We start from the raw sequence: 23,368 nt of genomic DNA, 5'->3' as shown, positions 1-23,368 counted from the left end.
GCAGAGAAAAGCACAGATTGGCACTTGATTGGATAATATCAAGGAATCGGGGCAATTCTGTACATGTATATTAATTTCTATATGGGATGCTGGAAAAACAGTTTGAAGTTGTCTTTGATAAACATGTAGTGACTAAGAGAGGGAGATATGTGGTCATTTTGGGGGTACCTGGTGCCCGTGCCTTGTGTACTCACAGCGGTGAGTGAGCCCATCTGATGATGCTGTTCTGTTAAACTGTTTGTGCTCAGCAGGGGAAAGCATAGCCGAGCTCTCCGCTGCCAGGCCAGATACCAGCTGTCAACTCTCAGAGCTGATTTTTATTTCCTCCCTCACCACCTAATGAATTCTTATCTTGGGCAATTTATTTAAACACTCTAAATTTTCATCGTGTGTGTGTGTAAAACGGGAATAATAGCACCTTCATGAGATGGATTTTGAGACTGTTATGTGATTTAAGATAAAAGCATCGGTCCTAAAAGACTCAGGTGTTCAGGGAGCTTAAAACAGACAAATGAAAAGTCTGATTTTCTCTTCCTCTATGTATTCATTACAGGTTGGCTGGTGGGGGTGTCAGGGAGCTGTTTGTTTTCTTCATTTTGGGCCCCAGGTGGGAAGTCTTGCTACTTGGTATGGCAAAGAGAAAAAGTAGCAGGATCATGTAGCAGTTCATAAACCTTCTTCCCAGAAAGAACGTGATCACATCCACTCAAACTTCACTGGCTAAATAGCCACAGGGGCACTTCACGATGTCAGTGAAGCATAATCCCAGTGGGCTAGCGGAGGGACACATTGGCTGTGTGCGAACAGACAGATGATTGCCCAAACTGCGAGGCACTTCGAGCAGTGCCGGCTTCATGAAGTGTGCTTAATAAATGCTAGAGATAACAGTAATAAATGCCTTACGTTATTATTATCATCTCCATTTTCCTTCCCTCCATGATACCTACTAATAATGATCTATCATATGTGAGTTTGTTTTCAGATGAACTTTCCATATGAAATAAACACTGGATTTTTTAATATCAGGTCTGTTACTGAAATATTAAGTAATTTTTTGAAGTTGCATTGTGTCTGAATAGGTCATTTACAAAGGTAACCATGCTAATACATTCTTACACTAGACTATCTGCAGAGTTTAGTTAGAGAGTATTTGAAATTTAAGACTTAGGGATAGTTCATGATCCTTGCTTGTTTCATTTTTTGGTCTGTTTAGTTTTTATTTGGTAAAATTAAATAATCTGTACATCCATTATGAAGTTGCCAAATGGTACACTAGACTCACATTACGCTGTGACTGTGAACACTAATTGAAAACATTACCATGGTGATTGCTATAGTAACATTTAAATTACCATCAGTGCCAAGAAATCTTTAATATTGATCTGATAGAGTTTATTTCTCAGCACATTTCAAGAATATAAGTGGAATTTTGCTGGTATTTTCATTCATGTAGGCTAAAATAAAAAGCATGTATATATATGTTTTAAGAATAATTCAATTTTTAATAAAAATGCTTAGATGTATATGTTCATGCTTTGTATGATTTTATATTTTAATGATATCAAAGTACCTCATATGGTTTTCTATCATATTTTTTACATTATATGTTCAGTTTGAATTCTAAAAGAAATATGTAATTCAATACACTAAATATTAAATATTTAAAGTTTACTGAGTTTATTTAGTCCCTCAAAATATATTTCTAATCTTCCCCTCTGCCCTGTGCAAGATGGTTTAATATACAGACAAAAAAAAATGCCTATTCTGGTTTTGAATGATAGTCTGGATAAGAGGGAGTCATAAGTAATTTAAACATAGCTGGCCTTGAGCATTTTTCTAAGCCTTTTATGAGAATTAGCATGATGATGATGATGATGATGATGATGATAAGCTTTACAAATTAAGAAACTGAGTCAGTGAGAGAGGTTAGTGTCTTTCCAAAAGTTAAATAACTAGTAGTTATCACAGCTCTCTGAAACAATTCCAGAACTGTGGTCTTAAAAATGTTGCATGTTTACTTTCTGCCCTAAATATTATGTACTTGATGATGCTGAAGCATAGAAAAAGAATCTCTTACTTTTACCACGAAAAGTCAAGAAAATATTATAAATTCATAATAAAGATTAATATTTAATTAGCTATGTGTTAGTTTTCTAGGTCTTTTGTAACAAAGTACAATAAACCAGGTGGCTTAAAATAGCTTAAATTTATTATCTTAAAGTTATGGAGGCCAATTGTCTAAAATCACCATGTTGGCAGTTCTGTACTTTCTCCATAGACTCTGGCAGAGGATGCTTCCTTATCTCTTTCAACTTCTGGTAGCTTGGTTTGGTTTGTGTCAGCATAACTTCAGTCTTTTACCTCCGCCTTCACATGGCCATCTTCACTCTATATCGGTCTCTTCTCCTCTTCTTATAATCCAGCCATATTAAATTAGGGCCTATGCTAATTCAGGATGACTTCATCTTAACTTCGTCACAGATCCTGTTTCCAAGTAAATTCACACTCATAGGTGCCAGGGGTGAGGAGTTCAATAGGTCTTTTTGGTGGACACAATTCAGCATGTAACAAGTACTCTTACATGTTAGTGAAGCAACCATCCAAACTGTTGACCAAAGTTTTCTGGATTTCCTTCTTCCAAACACATCATATAACTGTCCTTCTCAACCTCTGAATTTAGACACAACCATGGGATTTACTTTGTCCGCTGAAATATGAGTTCAAATAAACATGTCTCTTCTGTGTGACAGCCTGAGATGCTCCAGTGTTCTCGCCTTCTTCTCTTGGTAATTCTGGGAGCATGGAGATGGCACTTCCCTTGCCTTGGGTTCCTTGGGAGGATAAGGTTTATCACAGCCTCCCAGGAAAACCACAGTGGTCATATATCCTGAGCAAGAATAAACATTTGTTTCCAAAGCCACTGAGATTTTGAGATTTTCTGTTACCACAGAACAATGTGATTGGGTACATAAATACCTACTAGAAATGATATGCTGTCCTAACAACAACAACAACAACAACAACAACAACAACAACAACAACAACAACAACCACCCATAAAATTTGTAGCATTGACTTAAGGCCAGGCAGTAAAGAAAGCCTTATGAGAGTCTCAAAAGATGGAAATCTGTTTCATACAGGGGTGTACTATTTGGTAAAACTATCACTTGTAACAACTTGGAAGGCTGATTCTGGGCCCGATGAGCTTGTAGCCCTAAAGGAAAATGCAAAAACACAGGGTATTAGTAGTGTGTACTTGTCACTATGGCTTTATCGTCAAAATGCTATAAAAAGGAGCCAAATTCAGTGAGCTATTGACAGTTTGCTGGCAGAAATGTAAGGAGATGGAGATGGTCTGAATGGGATACTAACAGGGTGAGAAGAGGTAAATTTTATGATGCTCTTTCATAGAAGAGGAATAATAGTTTTGTATGAAAATGGCTGATCAAACCTTTTGTAGTAAAAAGCAAATCAAGAGAATGGCCTTCACACTTACTTTTTAAACTTCTGAGTTGATTATATCCCCTAGGTTCAGGACCCAGTTAAGTGCTGGGTTCCCAATAAGTCTTTCTACTTGGACAGATTGTCTCATGTTAATGACACTGAAGTTGTGGTTTGTTCAGGGAAGCCCAATAAGACCAAGGAATCTAAAATCAAGTAGACAAAGCAAGACTTGTGGAGCAGTGGTAAGAAAATAAATAAATATGAAAAATCAAAGAGGCATATTTAAATAGAAAATATGTCTATAGACTGTCTCTTGACACATGAAACTGACTGGAGCCAAAGAGAAAAAGATAATTTAGTTTTTAAGAGTTGTCCTGCCAAACAAACCACCAGCCCAGACCAAAAAAGTATGGGTTTCATTGTTAAAATGATCCTCGGGCCATCAACTTCCATAGCCAGTAAGCTGACTAAGAATTGTTTTTCAGCTGTCAAGGAGTGGTACTGCCTTCTTCAGCTGTGGTCAGTGAGATCAACGAATATGAAAGAATTCCAGAAGGTGAAGGGCCACAAAGTAGACAAGGGAACCCCTTTCAGGAACCAGAATTGAAGAATGAGGTCTAATGATGGCCTAATTCTCCACTGCCAGGATGGTAGGATAGGAACACATGATTTCAAAATTTCCATTGCTTTCAGAAGAAAAGCATTTATTGTGCTTATTCTGCCCTGTGTCACCACTCTTTATTGCATGTGTGGGGAGCAGATACACTATTTTAGTTTATTTGTCTCTGGTTGTGAAAAGCAGTGCCTGGACTTGAATTTGAACTTGGTAAGTTTGGATGGGAGTTGTATTTTGTGTACATTCTTCTCCAGGGGGATGAATCAGCCTCATATTTGGTAACTAGGAATTTAGGCATCATAATCATCCTTGTTATTTACCAAATAGTTCTGAGTGTTTTGTAGGAAGGTACTTGACAGAGTAACCTGATTTGGTCAGTGAAAAGTGAGTGGAATTGATGTGTCAATTCTAGGTGGAGATTTTAAAAAAATGAATGCCAAAGTTATTTTCTCCTGCTCTGGCAAATGTGGAAGCAGAGACTGAAGCAGCCTCAGCCTGAAATTCTGATAAATATGAAGTGGAACAACCTTCTAGTGGAACAACCACTAGCTGAACTATGATAAACATGCTGTGTGCATGGGACATATATATTATTGTTGTAATACACTGTTATCATTGCATTAACCAGCCCATTTAAGCTCGTATAATCAGGCACTATTCCATCTAGTTTATGTGTATCAACTAACTTAACTCAAAACACTAAAAATAATAATAATAATAATACAACATTCATATCAAGGCAACTGGGGAACCAATGCTTAAATAACTTTCAAGGTCACCTAGCTAGGAGTGGCAGAGCTGTGATTTGAAATCAGGCATCTGGGCTCCTGAGGTCATGACCTCAAACAGTGACCTGTAATAGTCCTGAGTTTTAAAATGTGAACAATTTTCTAGGCTGACTCCACAGAAAAAATGAAATAATGACAGATATTAGAACATTTGTAAATGTATTTGTCACTAAGAAAGACTGTAGCATCTTCTAGGAATTAAAAGCTAAACTATTTGACTTTTTGACTATTTAGGAAGCATTTGAATAATCCAGGTAAAAGACAATCTACATTTACTCATAAAAGCATTACAATATATTAATCACACAGTGAAGGTTATAGTTTCAATCCAATGTCAATTTCCAACCCCCATATTGTTGATCACTTGGTTTGATGTCACTACCTCCTCCTTGATACACTTTCCTCTCTGGGCTACAGGAACACCCTCACTCCCTCAGTTGTTCTGTCCTCTTCTCTACTCTCCCCCTCAGTTACTTCTCTCACATAGACCCAACTGAAATAAACCAGACACTCTATTGCTGTAGTACCCTTAATCCAGTTTATACTTTGCCTGAAAGAACACCCTCACATATCTAATTGGATAGCTCCCTTTTCTTCAAATATTTACCCAAATAATGCTTTATCAATGAGACCAACCTGGAATTTCACTTCCCTTTCCTTGCCCAGCACCTATATTCACACCCCACTATACTGCATTAATTTTTTAATAGCTCCAAATACCTTCTACCTACTATAAGTTTTTCATATTTGTTGTGTTTATTGGATAGTGTTTGTCTCTTTCTGTATGATTTGTTTGTATCCCAAGCACCTATAGTGTGCTGTATGTCTGGCAATAGTAGGCATCATACAAATATTTGAAGAATAGCTGGGTGGCTCACTTTCTAACAGACTAGATGCTCATTCAGATAATTTATACAATCTTAGGTGGTTCCCCTGAGTCAGTCTGAAAATTGGGTTTGAGTACAGGTGATTGACTGAAAATGTGCTGCTCTGGAGAAAATTGTAAGAAGGGAATAAAGCAGGAGAGAGGAGGAGAAAAAACACAGCACCCAATCCACATGGTCCCAAGTTTGAGCCTAGCCTTGACCTAATCTACAAAGAGAAGGCTCTGAGCATAAAGTGGAATAGAGAGGTGACCCACCTTGAGGCAAGGAGTCTGGCTATTTATACCTTAGTGTCACTGATTGGGTGGGGAGTGGAGGAACTTTCCTAGCTTGGTGGTTCTCACCAATCCAGAAAAATTCTCAGAAGGGAGCAGCTATAGGCAGCTAGCAGACAAACTTCACAGCAGCTCGCTGGCAAGTAGATTGGCTTGATAAATGGGATCCACATGAAGCACAGCAGCATCTACTATAGAATCCAGATTAACCCTTACAGTAAACTATGGATGTGCTTATGCCTGTAAAATGGTTAATATAATAATCTAAAATGACCCTTTCAAATCTCATTTATAGTTTCCTAGGCAAATGCCTACTGTTTTATTGAACGTTCATAAAATATAATTATATAATGACCTAATCAATAGGTCCAGTTTGAAGGAAAGGAAGACTGTATGTAATTGAATTTTATGGACCTACTAGATTTCACATTCTTTTTATACACATGATTTTATTTAATCATTTTATCTCTTGAGAAGGTAAGCTTATGATTCCTATTCTAGATATAATTAAAATAAAACCTAGTTAATAAATTCATCTAAGCTCATTAAGAGAGTAATAAATTCAGAGTAGTAATCCATATCCTCCTCCACATTTACTGTTCATTCTACTTTTCTGCCTACATTTATAATGTCAATGTAAAATTACATATTTTTCAAATTTTACATCCCTTTTATTTTGAAACATGGAGTCTAAATTTAAACTAAAAAAAATTACATCAATATTTGTACTAATCCCTAATTGAAGTTTAACATATTCCAAAATTATGTTTATAGGTATCAATCTACAGAAGTATTAGAGATATCTGTGACTTTATCATTAGTAGAAATAAAATATCATAATAAATACCTCATCTGTTCATTTTTTTCTACACAGTTTTGGTACTGATCAGATCTGCTACTAGGTCTTATTATTTATTGCATTAATTAAGAAGCATATGTATTATTTTATCACAATCAGTTTTGGAAAATAGTTTGATAGCTTATTTTAATAAAACGTGATTTCCTTTTTAATGCTACACATCTTGTAACTTAATTCATGTCTTAAAGACATTTCCATCATCAGACTGACAAGAAGGTTATGAAGCAAAAGTTAAAATTACTGTTTAAAATCCAAAATACTCTCTATTTTTGCTTAAAACATTAACTTGTCATCTGTATCTGTACTGTGGTGATTATTATAAGTGCTTGCATATTTGTTTTATAATTTGCTTGCCCATAGCTACTTAATTTCCCTTCCTTTCCTCAGTACTGCTAAGCACGTCCTACCACAACCAACCTGTTCCCATTCTCCCCTGCTCCATCCTGAGACATGAGCTGGGCAACAGTTTGGTCTGAACTATTGCTTTCTAGAGCTAACTCAAGAAAGAAGCTCTGTCAAATCAAGTACAGTTTTAAATACGGACAATTTTTAGCACTATGTGTTCTTTGTGAAGTGTGAAATACTTAGTGTAGGCTGATGCATGTGAGACACTCATTAACTTACATCTGACAGAGTCTGATGTTCATTTTTGACACTGGAAGCTGACATGAAACCACGGGTAAAAAATTCATTTACACCATTTTATTCCACTGATTAAAAATTTGAAATATAAATTTAAGATTTTCTTTCATTTTCCTGGTAGATTAAATATTATTCAATCAATGACTTCCAATGTCAGTAACTTATTCTGGGATGTGTTATAAATAAACTCCATCTTGTTATATATGTAGACTATATTCCTAGAATATAAATTCCTCAAGGAATAAGCTATTCTGTTCACCTAGACAAATGCCTGGACAAAGAGTAGGCATGTCATATATATTTGGTGAAATAATTATAACATAGATTTTTGATGATGTGATGATATGACCTTATATTACATATTAAGTTGCATGATTTACTTACCCTTTTCCTACTCTTAGACATTTAGTTCACTTTTAACTTTTCCCCAATGTTTCTGTCAGGATATTTCTGGGAAACAGTTGACATACTCAATGACGAGGAAGGGTTTAATAGAGAGTGTGGGCGGGGTTCAAGAAACTAACTAGGGATGGTGTAGTGTTTTAGGTGTGTGTGTGTGCGCGTGCGCATGCGTGTGCGTGCGTGTGTGCCTTAAGCACTGCTTTACTTTCTGGCATTACAAGATGCACCTGGCTCTTGTATATTTCCTACTCTAGTCCTAGAATCAGCCATTTTTCCAAGGAGCCCTGATTCCTTTAATTGGAAACTGGGATTAGAAACCAAGATCTGGGTGCTAGTGAGTTCCGTGGCAACAGGTGGTTTTGCTATCAGGCCATCCCAGCTAACAGAGCAAAGAATACGTATGCATGTATACTAACTTGTATGTATACACATATCTATAAATATTTCAATATATAATCATCTGTAATTATATTAAAGTACATGAGTTTTCACTGATGTCTCCAGCTCTAATCCATTACCACATGGATCATGCTGTCCTCCTCCTCATGCTAATCTGTAAATTCTCCCAAACAGTAACAAACCTGACTCCCAATATCTGCCATCTGTTTACTTAATCAATTTCAGTATACATGTAGAACAGCATAATTGCTAAACTATACCCTTGGGAGAAACAACTTTATTAACTAGGAAGCAGTGCATATGTGCAATTTCTTTCCATTTAGTCTAAGAGGCTCCACTTATTTCCAATGTTATTTAGGGCAGCACCTTTCTCTCCCCTTCCCTTCACTGAGGTTGTTTCATACATTTTTAATAAGTCAGGTTCTCTTGTGGCAGTCTGCATTCCTTCTTGGACCCCATGTCTCCAGTCCCCAATTCCTAAATGATTTCTTCTTTTAATGTGGATAGATTAAGACTCACTCTGTGCTGTAAAGTTGTATGAGTTTTGACAAATGTGTATTGTCACTCAGACATACCATACAGAATTCACTGTTCAGAAGTTCCCCTTTTCACCTGTTCATCCCTACTATTTTCTTCCCAAACCACTGCAACCACTGATCTTTTCTACGGTCTCTATAGTTCTGCCTATTTCAGAATGTCACATAGTTTGAATCATTCAGTATGTAGCTTTTTCAGACTTGAGTTTTTTCACTTAGCATCATGCCTTTTAGTTTCCTCATGTTTTTTGAGACTTGATAGCTCATTTATATTTATCTCTTAATAATATTATATAGACATACCACAATTTGTTTATCCTTTGACCTACATTTTGTGCTACTCTAAGCCTAATTATAACCAATGTTGTAGCTGGATCAGCCCTGTGTTTCTAATTATGACTGCAAAATACTCTCAGCAATAACCGTCAGAAAAATCTGGTTAAAAAAAACAAAAACAAAGGTTTATTACTCACAACTCCTGGAAAGTACATGGCACACCTGGGAGCACACATCTAGATCCTGGGGAGGAGGTGATGGGGTGAGAGAGAGAGAGAGAAAGATACTGACCTCATGGTCTGAGTTTCTGCTTTTGTTGGGGTCGAGAGTGGGGGCCTAGGGTTTTGGGGGCTCACTCTTTATTGGTGAATTTAAAACATAGGAGCTGGATTTAAAGTGCAAGAAGAGTAAAGCAAATGGCCCAAAAGGCCAATTATCAAAGTCAACCAGGATCTCTAAAACAAGAGAGCCTCAAAGGAGGGGAGCGGGCATCTAATTTTCTATCTGCTCCTGCGGTTGACAATGTCTTTACCTGAAATAGCCTTCATCTCAGTGGACAACTGGGCAGCTGCGTTACAAAAAAAAAAAGAAAAGAAAAAAAATCCAATTGCTATCAGAGTTTAAAGTACAACCTATTGACAGGCATCTTTTTTCCAGTGTTTGGAGATTATGAATAAAGTTTCTATAAATATTAATGTGATTTTTTGTGTGTGCATTATTTTTCAGTCGATGAGTTATATACCTAGGAGCATGATTCCTGGACTTATATAGTAAAACTGTTCAGTTTTGTAAGAAACTTCCAAATAGCCTTCCAACGTGGCTGTATTATAATGCATTCCCATCAGCAATGAATGAGAGTTCCTGTTGCTCCACATCCACAGCAGCAATGTATACTGTCAGTTTTTGGATTTTAGCTGTTCTAGTTTTGCAGTAGCCTCTTGTTTCAATTTCAATTTGCAGTTTCCTAATGGCAATTGACTTTAAGAGGCTTTTTTTTTTCCCTTGGTATGCTCATTTACCTCGGTATATCTTCTTTGGTGGGGTGTCATCTTTTCACAGGTTTGGCACATTTTTAATCGGGTTTTTTATGTTCTTATTATTGAGTTTTAAATGTTCTTTGTATACTTAGTATATAAATTCTTCATCAGATATGTGTCCTGCACACATTTTTCCCTGTTGTTGCCTTGTCTTTTCATTCTCTTAACAACACTTTCACAGAGTAGACATTTTTAATTTCAGTAAAATCTATCTTAATTTTTTCTTTCATAAAATGTACTTGCCATGTTTATATCTAAAACTCATTGTCAAACCTAAGTTTATCAAAATTTTCTCTTGTATTTTCTTCTAGAAACTTTGTAATTTTACATTAGCATCTATGTTTCATTTAGAGTTAATTTTTGTGAAAAGTATAAGGTTTGTATGGAGATTAGTTTAAAACAAATTTTTTTTGTATGTGGATGTCCAGCTATTCCAGCACAATTTGTTGAGAAAGCTATCCTTTCTCCACTGAATTGCCATTGCCCTTTTAATCAAATATCAGTTGACTACATTTGTGTGGATCTCATTTTGAACTCTCTATTCTAGTCAATCTGTGTGTTCATTCTTTTACCAAAACCAAGCTGTCTTGATAACCGTAAATGTGTAGTAAGTTTTGAAATTATCTTGCTTTATTTTTATTTATAACATTTAGCACCATCTGCCACTTAACTTATTTTATTGTTTGTTTCTCCTCTGTTTTGTTTGTCTGTTGTCCTCTACAAAATACCTTTACCATCTCTGCAGGTACGGTTACTTTGTTTAATTCATTGCTATATTGCCAGTGCCTGGAACCATCTTGCATATGGCATGTTTTCATCAATTTCGCTTAGATAGTGAATACACACATGTCTATAATTCACTTGTACTTCTTTTTAACTACTTATATATAACTTTACTATTATTACCTGTTTTAAGATTATTCTTTATGTATTAATGATATTGACTCATTCTATATAAAATTTGTTGTTGCCTTTTTCTCCTTTTCTCATGTATCTAAGGGGAAGTTCCCACAGATTGTAAGAGGTACTGAGAATGGGAACTTCCAACTTCTATACTAGCTTAATCACTCTTTCCTATGGAAAGCCCTCTCTTCACATGATTTCTTACATATGTTTTCATAGATCCTCTGTTGTGCTTTGTTTATTGTTTTTTTCCTTCAGATGAAGGTGTTATTGCAGGTGCTTATGCTGCTAAGATGGTGGGCATTCCCCTTAGCTTTATTGTAGTCCAATTTTATGCTGCATATTATGTCATTTTCCCACACCAATTTGAAAATCGTTTTGTCCAGTTTCCAGTGTGAAGAACACCTCAACTAAAAATGTTTCAAAATTCTACTTGTTCCCTACACCAATAATACCTTGTTAGCCAACATTCTTAAGTAAGTTGTGAACACAGTTCTCTCCTATCAGTTTTTCCATCTCAGATACTAACTAAAATGATTCATTTATAAGGCATATCTTCAAATTAAAATATACACAAAATAATACCCTCAACTTATCCCTTTTTTCTTTGTTTTATTATATTATAGATGGTGCCTTAATTGAACAGATATAATAATCTTGGCCAACCACAAAGGAGGCATCTTTATAATAGAGGGTCATATGTAAGTTTTGATCCCCCATTCAGAGTTTTCTTTTAAGATAAATATATTAATGTATGTGGAAATGCTTTGTAGATTACAAATCTTAAAATGATAAAATACTAAAATCAATCACATACACTTGTTTTGTACGTATATTTCATCTGAGAAGCTGCCTGAAAACATGATTGGAACTACTAAAATACTTTATCTGAGTTTAAACTATAGGGATAAGAAATAATGATCTAATTTAATTTTGGATGTGGATTTTACATGCTGAACATACTACTTAATTACAATAATGCACTTTTTCTTGGCTCACAAATAGCCAACAGTCATTTTTCTCAAATGCAATTGAAATATAATTAAGAGAACAAGGGAATGATAATAAAACAATTTTCAGTTTTTAAAGATAACAAGATTCAAGTGAATTCCCTGATTACAAAATCAAAATTAAACCAAACTTAAAATATTGTACTTCATAACGCATCTGATAGTATTTATTTATCAACAAAAACTGTGATTAAAATGCAGAGCATTTAAGGCTGATAGTGGTAATTAAGCATAGAAAATTTAGTAATCAGCTTGTTGCTATTGAATGAATAAAGGATATAAAGAATTTTTAATAAACCTTATGGGATAAGAGCTTGCTAACTTTAAAAACAAATGAAAAATAATCCTTTTAGAATTTGCACTTTTGTCTAAGAACTGAGGAATGTTCAGTGGTTAAATTGGCCACAGGAGGAGTACATTAATTTCCTCAAAAGTGAAAAAATTATGCCCAGAATTATGAAGAAAATAAAGAAGATATTTAATAAAAGGGCTGATCAAACACTCTATACCACTTTATGAAGTTCATACTTAATCCCACGTTACGGAAACTTTTATGAATATTACTCTTACTTCGTTGCAGACTGAATTTCATTTGTTAGCGGAAAAAATACCTCCAGAACTCTTTTAAAAGGCACGTTTCCTCCCAGTTAAATTCTTTGTATATCTGTATTGGCTTGTTTATGCAATAGAATATTGTCAATCTCATTTGCGATCGATCCCAGTCTCAAATTAGGGATTATTCATTTTAGGCATGAATCAACTAAACAATTAATTTTACAAATACATATTAAGAACCTACTGCATGTCAATAACTGTTTCATGCAGGGCACATTGATTTACAAAATATCTCACCACCAGACAAGTTACATTATAACTAAAGGAAGTAGTCACTAAACATATAATCCACTAAATAGAAAATATAATTAAAATTATTGTAAATTATTTGACGGAAATAAATGTATGGTAGGAATCAGTAGAGACTGAATTTGGGTAAGCTGTTCTTGAAAAGGTTGTTGTAAAAGACTTTGCAAGAAAGCAGAATATAATATAGAAACTGAAAATAATGAGAAGTTGGCTATGTATGACCGAGGTAAGACTGTTAAAAGTCAGAGCGTGAGTAAGGCGAAGATTTTGAATTGGGCAAGCACTTAAAGTACATGAAGGAGGCTTCCAGGTGGGCACATATAGAGCAAAATTACTTAACACCAGTATAATTAAGATCAGGAGCATTGACATCAGTTTGATGGAATTCAAATCCTAGATGCCTTCTATCTTTCCCACAGGTGCCTAACACCCTGTCGTATTAGCAAGTTACTTCAACAAACAAAGGCTCAGTTTATCCCTCTTACTAATATAGTCAATGTAATATTGTTGCAAGGAGAGTTAAAGAAACAGTATTTGAAAAAAGACAGCACATTACTATAAAATGGAAGGCAAGTTAGAACAAATGTTGGTTTCCAGCATCACAGATGTTAGTAGTCTATTTCTAGAGCAGTAGAGCCCAAGTGTAAGGGAGTTCCTGGATTTAATTTTCCACCATTCTGCTGCTACTTATATGAACTTGCACAGTCATTTACCTTCTCTGTTCCTTAGTTTCCTTATAATAATATGAGGAATTATAGAAGAATCTACTTTGAAGGTTGTCATAAATATATAAATTCAATTATATAAAAGCAGTAGAAAAGTGAATCAATTTGCATCCTATTATTAATTATGCTGAAATGTTATTAGTAGCAGTATAAAATGACTTTTTTATTTTGATCAAGAATAAGAAGAAAATGATTATTTTTCTAATAGATGGTCTCTTCCCCTGATATAAATGACACTCAAAAAATGGCTTAATAATCTACCCAGTTCACAAACTAATAACCTAGGAGTTATATATTTTTTTCTTCTTTTTAATCTTTTATAACCAGTACCCAAGAAAGTAGTATTTACTCTCCTGAATATGTGAATATGTGGGTCTTATTCAGGTCTTAGGTCTGATTTCTCGGAAACAAAGCCTGAGGCAAGGATTTGGGTGCAAGTGATTGGTTTTAACAGGTTGCTTCCAGGTCAGGAAGTGGAGAAGAGTGTGGGAAAGTAGGACAGGAAGAAGAATCCGAGAGAATATATATGATTTCAGTCAAAGTCCCAGCCTCAGCACGATTCTTTAAGGGAGCTCTGGGATGTAAATATTGTGTCGGTTTTAATACTTCTGCACCTGTTAGACACTGGCTCAGGGATTCTGTGGTAGATAACTGTAAACTTGCAGGCACTTTAGGCTCCCTGTGCCTGTGGGCAAAGTGGCTCCAGTAGCCAAGGGAAGTCCTCCAAAGAGAGTTGCAGGTGCAGGCCATTAGAAGCAAAAGCATAGAAAAGTACTAGTGCATGTATGTGTGTTTGTGTGTGTGTGGGCATATTAAAGAATCCAAGGAAATCTGAGTAGAGTATTAGGGTCCACTTCAAAGCACTTCTCTATAAGCCAACATCATCTCTTTCTGGACTAGAGTGATAGACTTTTAATGGATCTCCCTCTTAACCAAATCCTTTCTTACCCTATAATCTGTCTTCCACTCCGCAGCCAGATTGATCTTCTGTAAACATGGCATGATAAAGTCTTCCAACTGCTTTCCATTGCTCTGAAAATGAAAGCAAATTTCTTACGATAGCTTATAGATGCCTATGGGATCCTGGCCTCTGTCAAGTCTCTGGCTCCATCTAATATAACCGGACTTTTCTGCTTAAAGGCTTACATTCTACCCAAAGTGGGCATTGCAGAACAGATGGCGGGAAATGAGGAATGCTCTCCATTTTCTCTTGCAAGGGTGATCACCAAGGATGATGGCCAAAAAAATCCTCCAGTGGAAAGAAACCAGGGTAACAAGTGTGGTCAACGAAGGAATTTGTTGTATTTTATTGAAGTGAGTTCACAGCTGTTCTTGAAATCCTCTGGCTACTTATTTTCTATTGCACCGCCAATTATAAACAAAATGTGGGGTCTTTTCAGAACTAATGTCCACTAGATGGTACCTTTCCATTACATCTTTTCTAAAATATTATTTGAAATTGTAGTTTCCTGACATTTGCTTCAGAATTTTACATTGTTTTGGTTAAATCTACCAATTTCCTATAGTTTACAGTCTTATTAATACCCACATAAAGTTCTGATAGTGTTGATGGGAATAATTAATAAATCTATAATGAGAATAAAAAGAGTTTTGAGCCAAACTGAGGAGTATAGCCTGGGAGACACAGATTAAAGAAGCACTTGTACTGTGTTCCACTGGAATACAAAATGGGGGAGGCTTATAAAAGCAAAATCCTTTATATGTTAGAAAATTACATAAGATGTTTGTCAAGAATTAGGATTGGAGCTGGCAAGAAGAAAGGATGCTTGTTAAGCAAGGACTGGCTGGGGTCTGAAATGGTTGCACAGTTACAAGCTGCTACAGCTGTTAGCAGATACTGTTTTGAGGGCAGCTGGTGGTATCCTGGAGTCTGATACAGCTCAGGAAATTCAAGTCCATGCAGGAATGTGCCTGAAACCATGTCCACAGTGGCCACTCAGTTTCATTTTGGATGCCTGCACCACAGTTTCCCCATTTTGATTTTTAAATGCATTCTTTCCTTAAATGGTTAAAGCAGATGTACAATGCATGTTAAATAGGCCAAGGCCAAGCTTTTTTAGTGAGCATAAAGTTCAAGTTAAGTTATATTTACACCAGAATGACTTATCCAATATGTGAAAATTTCTTCTACCAAGAATAATTACCATCACCCAATACTTCAGAGTAAAAAATTAACATAACTCTGATTTCTCTCATTCTGGAGGAATGTGTAGATTCGTGGCCATATAATGTGTATTTTGTTAAGTAAGAACATTTTAACAAATAGTAGGTATGGAAATTAGGGTACATATAGCTGGACAAGCCAATAGCTTTAGACCATAGCAAACACTGATACTATTATCTGCCAATCACCATTCTCACCATAGCAAACACTGATACTGATACCTGCCAATCAGCCAGATATACACACACACACATGACTATGGTGGGAACATCCACGACTGAGGCTGAAGCTGAGGCTGAGGCTGAGAACATGAACACACTGAGAATTTGTGTGCAAGCACCACACTAACTTCTTTACATGTATTATCTTATGCAAAAAAATATTGTTTAAAGCTGTGGGTCTAAAATCGAGTTCATATACTTACTATCTGGATGGTTTTGTCAAATTCCTTAAATTCTTCACACCTCAGTCTTCTCATAGGTATGTGCTATTGTGAAAATAATTCCTTGTATTACAAATATCTATGACTTTGTGATAAAAGTTAAAAATAATATTAATAGCAATACGTTGTGGGTCAGTTACTAATTATTCTCCTTTGATAGCAATTGTTGAGACCTAGTGATGTGGGTAAATATCCAAGTCTCACAGAAAACAAGTGATAAAGCCATGCCAGAGGCTTATATTTGACCTTTATGCCTTCATAACAGCAACTGAATCCATAGATGTGTATGGTCCAGCACTGGGCATCTGGTCCAAGTCAGGTAAATTTGAGTCCATTTCCAAGATTTTTTTAAACTTAAAATAGAAAAGACTATCAGGTGCTTTCTGGATTGGAAGATGTTAAATCTGAACTTCATATATTCTTATATTTTAACAGACTGAGAAGGATTAGGTCAAAGCCAAAGAGAGAGACAGAGAGAGAAGGAGAAAGAGAGAAGTTACTCAAGTATCCTAGATTTTAATTCTAGTTTTCATGAACAGGAAATGCCCACTTCTTTATTGCTTTCATTCTTTCCTTTCTACACTTAATTTGATTTTATAATCCAATTACTTCTTTTATTTTTGCCTACACCACTTTGAGATGGGTTTCTTTTGCTTCCCAAATCATTATCATCAGCAGTCATGCCTCTAGATCAAATGCCTTGCAAATTAAACCAATTTACCGCTAAATAAAATTAATTTTGAAATATCAGATTAACTATCATTTTTACTTAGAGGAGAATCAATTTACTATGTCAACAGAGAAACATTGTTTATTTCAAAATTCTGGATCTAATTATCCCATAGGTAAAAACCCATATTTGATTTTGCAATACCAATTTTGTGTGCTCTGTTTTGTTCTATAATTTTAGAAAATAAATATGTGTTCTTATTTTTAATTATCAGGTAAAATGTTTTTGAACATGAGGAGAGCATGTTTTCCTGTCTCAGATAAATGTGACTGACAACTGACTGTTGGGTAAAAAAGTTATTGATTGGAAAGGATCAAATGGAACAGTGCTAGGCACTGCAGATACAATCGAAAGTATATTTGGTATCATGTAATTTGCCTCAAGGCAACGTCTCAACATATTAACAGAAGAATAAGGAGGAGGAGGGGGAAATAGAAGATGAGGAAGAGAAATAGCTTATAGAAGAAAATAGTGTTCTTTAAAGTATATAGGTTCACATATATGTACATATTAATAAATACTCTTATTATTAGGAATAAATATTCTTTTATTATTATTATTATGAGCTTTGATATATTATAGAACTTAATTTTTTCAAAATTCTTAATATTTTAAATTACAAATAAATTCACATTTATGTGCTGTAATACAGTGATAATGAGGTCAGCTGTTAACTTACTGTTTAATTTATTTGTGTTATATATGTTTTCCCTAATTATCTGTATAATACGTGAGTTTTAGTGATAGTTCACTGATGTAACATGGAAAAATAATGTATAATATATTATTTATAACACTTAAATAACATTCAGGAAATGTTTACAGTATACAGGTTATGGGAAAATGAAACACAACCTAATTAGCCATTTTTCTCCTCCTACTTCTCAGGGGAAACAGCACATTGAATTTGATATCCTGCTGAAGCCGCAGATAATGAGGACTTACCATTTCCTACCACTACTCATCTGGACCTCTGTGTTTCATACAATTGATGCTATCCCATTACAAGAAAATGCCAACAGAGATTTTCCAAGTGAAAGGATCATGGGTCTGACACAAGATGATGGTAAAGTGCTGCATCGCACCAAGCGTGGCTGGATGTGGAATCAGTTCTTCTTGTTGGAAGAATACACAGGTACAGACACACAATATGTAGGCAAGGTAAGAATTTTTTTACGATCCGTCTAGCAGCTGAAAGTGATAGTAATTTTTACAGCAACTTTCCATTGTCACTAATGATTATTTTATAGTATTTGACTAATTACGATGTGCAGAAGGCATGATGTTGCAAATTCTTTTCGTAGGGTAGAGTGAGGGATGTGAGTATTCAGGTAGCTAGATTAGGTCCGTATCCATAGTAAGCCTCAAAATAAAATTACTTATTTGTGGAGTTATTTCATTATTAATCAGGTAGATATGATTTAATTTTATGTGTGTGCATCTAAAAGATTAAACAAACTTTCTTTATTTAATTCAAAAACAGGTAGATAATAAGTTAATGTGTTATATGAGGCAAAACAAAATGCAATTGTAATGTACTCAAAATTCCTAAAATATACTGGTCTTTGCTGATGCATAATTTATCATAATTAAAATAGTATGCTATGTATCAGAAATAAATTTGAATACTTCTAGATGCTCCTGTTTCTTATCACCAATCAAAGTGAACTGCTTCCTGCCTGTAATGATGACCAAAGGGTTTAAGGCAGAAGGAAGAAGAAAAGGAAAACAGAAGTAGAAAGAAAATGCTACCCTTAGAAAGATTTAATTCCATTTTAGTAGCAGCAAGTGAAAAATTGCTCATTAGCATTTAGGAGCAAATGGCAACAAGGAATATGTAACTTCCTTGGTGTATCCAGGTTTGAGGAAAGAGATTCATTACCTCTCTTCTCTTTCTTCTGTGTCTTGAAATAGGTGATGTGATCTTTCTGACATCCGGAATTTTCTCTTTATCTATCTTCCCCTTACCAATCTCATTCATACTATACTATACATATGACAATTCCTGTTCACTGTTCACTGTGAATTATCCCCAATTTACACCTATTGCTGAGGCACTTTTAAATTCTGAGCATAAAACAAAATAAACCACTATAAAAACTAACACTGCCCATGGATCATATATTTATTATTTATTCTTGGCACAAGACACTAGAAGTGACTCTAATGGTACAAATATTTGTTTGACTCAGTGGCAACATCAGACAAATAAGAGAATGAGCCAAAAATGAGAACATGAAAAGTAGCCAGTAGCACAAAAGTCATGCTTATTGTTGTTAAATTGGAAATATGTTTGTCTGTGAAATTGCTGAAATCTTGATCTAATTTTTCATTTTCTCTGTTTGACAGTGTACTTTTGTCAAATACCGCTTCCTTTATTGGAAGCATATTATTTCCTATTCTTTTAATATCTCTCTTTTCTGGTTCCGTAGGTCATGTTCATTTTGCCCCACACGGTTCACTTGCTGATGCTTTTTTCCTCTCTTATTTCTCCTCAAGTTAGTCATATGAACCCCTCCAGTACCCCTCATTTAACATCACTTTTTCACACTATAGTTTTTCACACTATAGTTAATAACTAACATCAGGATATTTCAAGTTCAACTGACAAATGTTTGTGTCTCAGGGCTTGAAATTGCCTTATGATTCTTTCTCTAAGGCAGTGTATAAAGGACACATTCAGTTCATGGGGCCTTGCACAGAGTTTTATCCTTGGAGAGTCAAAGATACAGAAGAATAGACACAGATAAAAAGAGATACTCTGAATCTTAAGACAATCAAGGCTCCACTGCAAGCATTTATTTTTACCTGTAAACAAAAATGCTTTCTTTAAAAGTGGCGTGCACATTGATTAACTGACCACCATTACTGCACTGACATTTAAAAATGTACATTGTGCTTTAGATCTTTTTGTACCATCTTGCTTATATTTAATTAGTTCGGTAATCTGTCAAAAATAGTTACTAAAAGTGTGTGCCTAGCTCTGTTAAATTACTTTTCACAAAGTATTTTATCACTTGTCTTGGGAAAATAACCTCTTTTCACCATGGACAAGTTAATATGCTCAGTTTTTTGTACTTACTTATACTTGACAACCAGATCATGAGCCCAAAATAGAAAACCCTTTATAATAATCAGAATATTTTTCAAATGAGGATAATCAAACCAAAACTATGTGTCAACTATTTTTATATTATCCATGGAAAACAATACTCATATGAAACAGAAACTTCAAAAAATAAAACAGCTATAATACTTTTTGGAAAAAAAAATTTCTGTTTTATAATAGGGCCTTGTCTTAGATATGCCATGCACCACATATTTAGTTCATTATAAAAGTGGGATTCCAACTACTCTTAGCATTTATTAAACTCTTAAAAGTCTGTAAATTCTCTCCTCACCTGCTCTCCTGGCTTTTGACTGTATTACTAGTTATTTGCATATACAGAGACGGGGTAGCCCCCCAACCCTGAACTTGGTCAAACACATGAGGTCTGACGACAGCTTAATTTCTTGAACAACATACAGACTGTCTTTTTGACCACCTTCTGGTTGCCCTGGGTAAACTCAAACTGAGTCTTTTAGGATCCTCTGCATTGGCAATATCCCATGTGAAATAAAGTCATACTATTTACTATGCACCAAGATTGGGAAAGAATAAGAGCTTCTAATGGGAAGAGATTTTCATGGTTTTAAAATTATTTTTCAGAAGCTAGGTATCACAGAAAATGATAAGACCTATACTAATTTATAGGTGATACAAAATTGTATAAAGTTGGAAGGACTTTTACTCCTTGGATATAAAGTCTAGGATTTGATCCTGAATTTAGAGGAAGTAGTTTTAGAACAAATAAAGTAGCAGCAGCAAAATTTAATAAATATTCATTGCACACATACACAGACATGCAACTTACAAGGTTCAGTCCTGACTGTGCCACTCAAACTGTGCAGAATTTGTAAGTCAATTATACTTTCCAAAACCTCAGATTCTTGTTACATTAAATTAAGTTGTTACTAAAATTTCTTTAACTCCAAATTTCTGATATTTTCTAGCATTGTGAACGGAGCTTTGTCTGTAGACAGGAAGAGCCAGTAAAAAAGTTAAAAAACTGCATGTGGATAAATCCAAGGAGATGGGATTGCATGTGGCAAGATAAAAGAAACACACACACACATACATACACACACACATACACCCCTACAAAAAGAACAGTCTAATAGGATGGTGTTAGACCATTACTATAAAAGGCCCAAAATTCCATGCTGAGTTGTTTTTACATGAAGCATGGGTTATGAGTCCCTGCTAAAGGCTCTTGTACAAATTCCTTATTCATGGAGAACAAGTATGGGATCATCAATTTGCCTTCATTGTCAGGATGGAGTGGAGGGCCAAGAGAATGAATCATGAGGGTATTTTTATAAGGAAATATTGTAGAATATTTCCTTATGTCATTTCAGACATTTGCAATACAAGAGAGAAAAGTCAGAAATGTTGTTTTTGCTTTCACAATAATGAAATCTGAGATTTACTAATTCTGTTTTCTGTTAAAAGGGAAACCTTTGGTTCTCACTCAAGATGACAAAGTCACAACAATTGCCGTGTAGCTTCCCTGTAATTTAAACAGACACATGTGCCTAAATTACTTGGTCAGAAGAGTAATACTGCTCAAGAGAGGAATTAAAATAAATTTAACAAGAAGCATAGCAAAGACTCCTACTGTTCTGTCAGAGAAACTTCTTATGCAATTGATTTTTCACACATTAGATCTAGATCTTGAAAAATCCCTAGTCATCATGGATTAATAAGTAATTGATCAATTATCTATAATTATTGAGAATTGAGCAGAATTTGATTTTACTATCTGGTTTTTAAAACATTTATTGCATGAAGAGAGAGACTTACAGGGATAGTGTTTATTATTTTGAAGGAAAACATTAGTATTTATGAAATAATTTTGAAACATCGACTATTAAGTTGACCAACTGACCAATACATTTTAATTCAAAGATACATATTCATACTTAGTTTGCTCAGGGCAGTCGACATAGTGCCATGGAACTGCCTATAAATAAACAGTCAACATCTAAATACAATAAGGTATCTTCTTTTAAAAAATTAGCTCGCAATTTTTCATAGTTTTAATTCAAAATGTTTACTGTTCTGAAGCTGAAATCATCAGAAGTATAATCATGGAATTCTGAACTGGAAGGGAACTATAATATTTATGAAACTCTTGGTTGCAGCTGGATACTTTTGGTATAGGCGTTAACTGAAAAATGGGAAACAGTGGTACCAACAGACAAACGGTTAGGAGTCTGGTTCATATTCAATTGAGTGGTCAAACAAAAAGAGGATGACTCTCTTTTGCACTTTCCTATGTTGATGTGTGCACTAAATGTGGATATTTCCCCTGAGTATATATAAAATAATGGACTTGGTTAGACTATTTTCTCTTAGGCTTTTAGGGTATAGCAGTTTGATTTGTACAGAGACAAATAAAGTCTGAAATTTCCTGAAGGATGTTTGATAAATTTTTCAGTATATTATAGTGTTTTTCAGAATCTAAATAAATGATCTTTCAAAAGGTTTTAGAAGGTCATTACTTATGGTGCAGTACATGTAGCAGCTGCTTCTGTTTTATGTGATCTTTACAAGCTGCTTGTTTAAAACTAAGAACATATGAGAAAAATATTAAGCATTAAGGCTAGATGCTCAGGACAGTCTACAAAGGCTTATTTCATGCTGAGTTCTATAAAAATACCTACTTTTACAATAGAGTGCTATCATTTAATTCTTACTGCCAGTCCCCTCACTGCAGTATTATATTACCATGTTCCTGAACTATTGCATTAGCACACTAAATAGCCTTTTCACTTGACCTTTTTTTTTTTAAGTCTCAAAAACATATTACACACTGCTTTGTGAATGATACCAAATTCTTGGACAAAATGTCTATAGAAAAATAACCCAAATTTACTTAAGTAGAATTCAGTGTTCAGTATCATTGCTTATTCCTGCCTATGTTCTATGCTCCCTTAATTAAGCAGCTTAGCTCTAGAGAAAGTGAAATCTTTTCTTTTTCAAATACTTAGCCTTTATCCGATCATGTTCAGAGGTCCTTTTCCAGGGAGTCTCCAACACCCTTTTCCAAAATCTCACTTCTTCTCTTTGCTTTAAGTCCTACATCAAGTGCATCTTCCCACCTAAAGCCCTAAATCTTTATTCTCCCCAGCTGGGATTTTCTGTCAAAATTATGAAGTCATCTACCAAATCTTATTCATGGTACAATTTTAATTATTTTGGTCTACTAATTTAGCTCCTAGAATCTGTGACATTTGCACTTTGAATTA

The 23,368-nt window shown here is 34.9% G+C and overlaps 1 protein-coding gene across 1 annotated transcript in view; it reads left to right on the top strand.

Annotated features, from left to right (window-relative positions):
* CDH9 (cadherin 9) overlaps positions 1–23,368 on the top strand; it is a 113,223-nt gene that overhangs the window by 21,997 nt on the left and 67,858 nt on the right. Inside the window, exon 2 of the mRNA XM_010985509.3 lies at positions 17,906–18,178. Coding sequence (XP_010983811.1) covers positions 17,951–18,178 — 228 coding nt within the window. The 5' untranslated portion in view covers positions 17,906–17,950. The remainder of the gene's footprint in view (positions 1–17,905; positions 18,179–23,368) is intronic.

This window comes from Camelus dromedarius, chromosome 3, assembly GCF_036321535.1.
Source record: "Camelus dromedarius isolate mCamDro1 chromosome 3, mCamDro1.pat, whole genome shotgun sequence".
Lineage (NCBI taxonomy): Eukaryota > Metazoa > Chordata > Mammalia > Artiodactyla > Camelidae > Camelus > Camelus dromedarius.
Note: the sequence above shows the minus strand (reverse complement) of the source record. Positions and strands in the feature narration are given on the sequence as shown.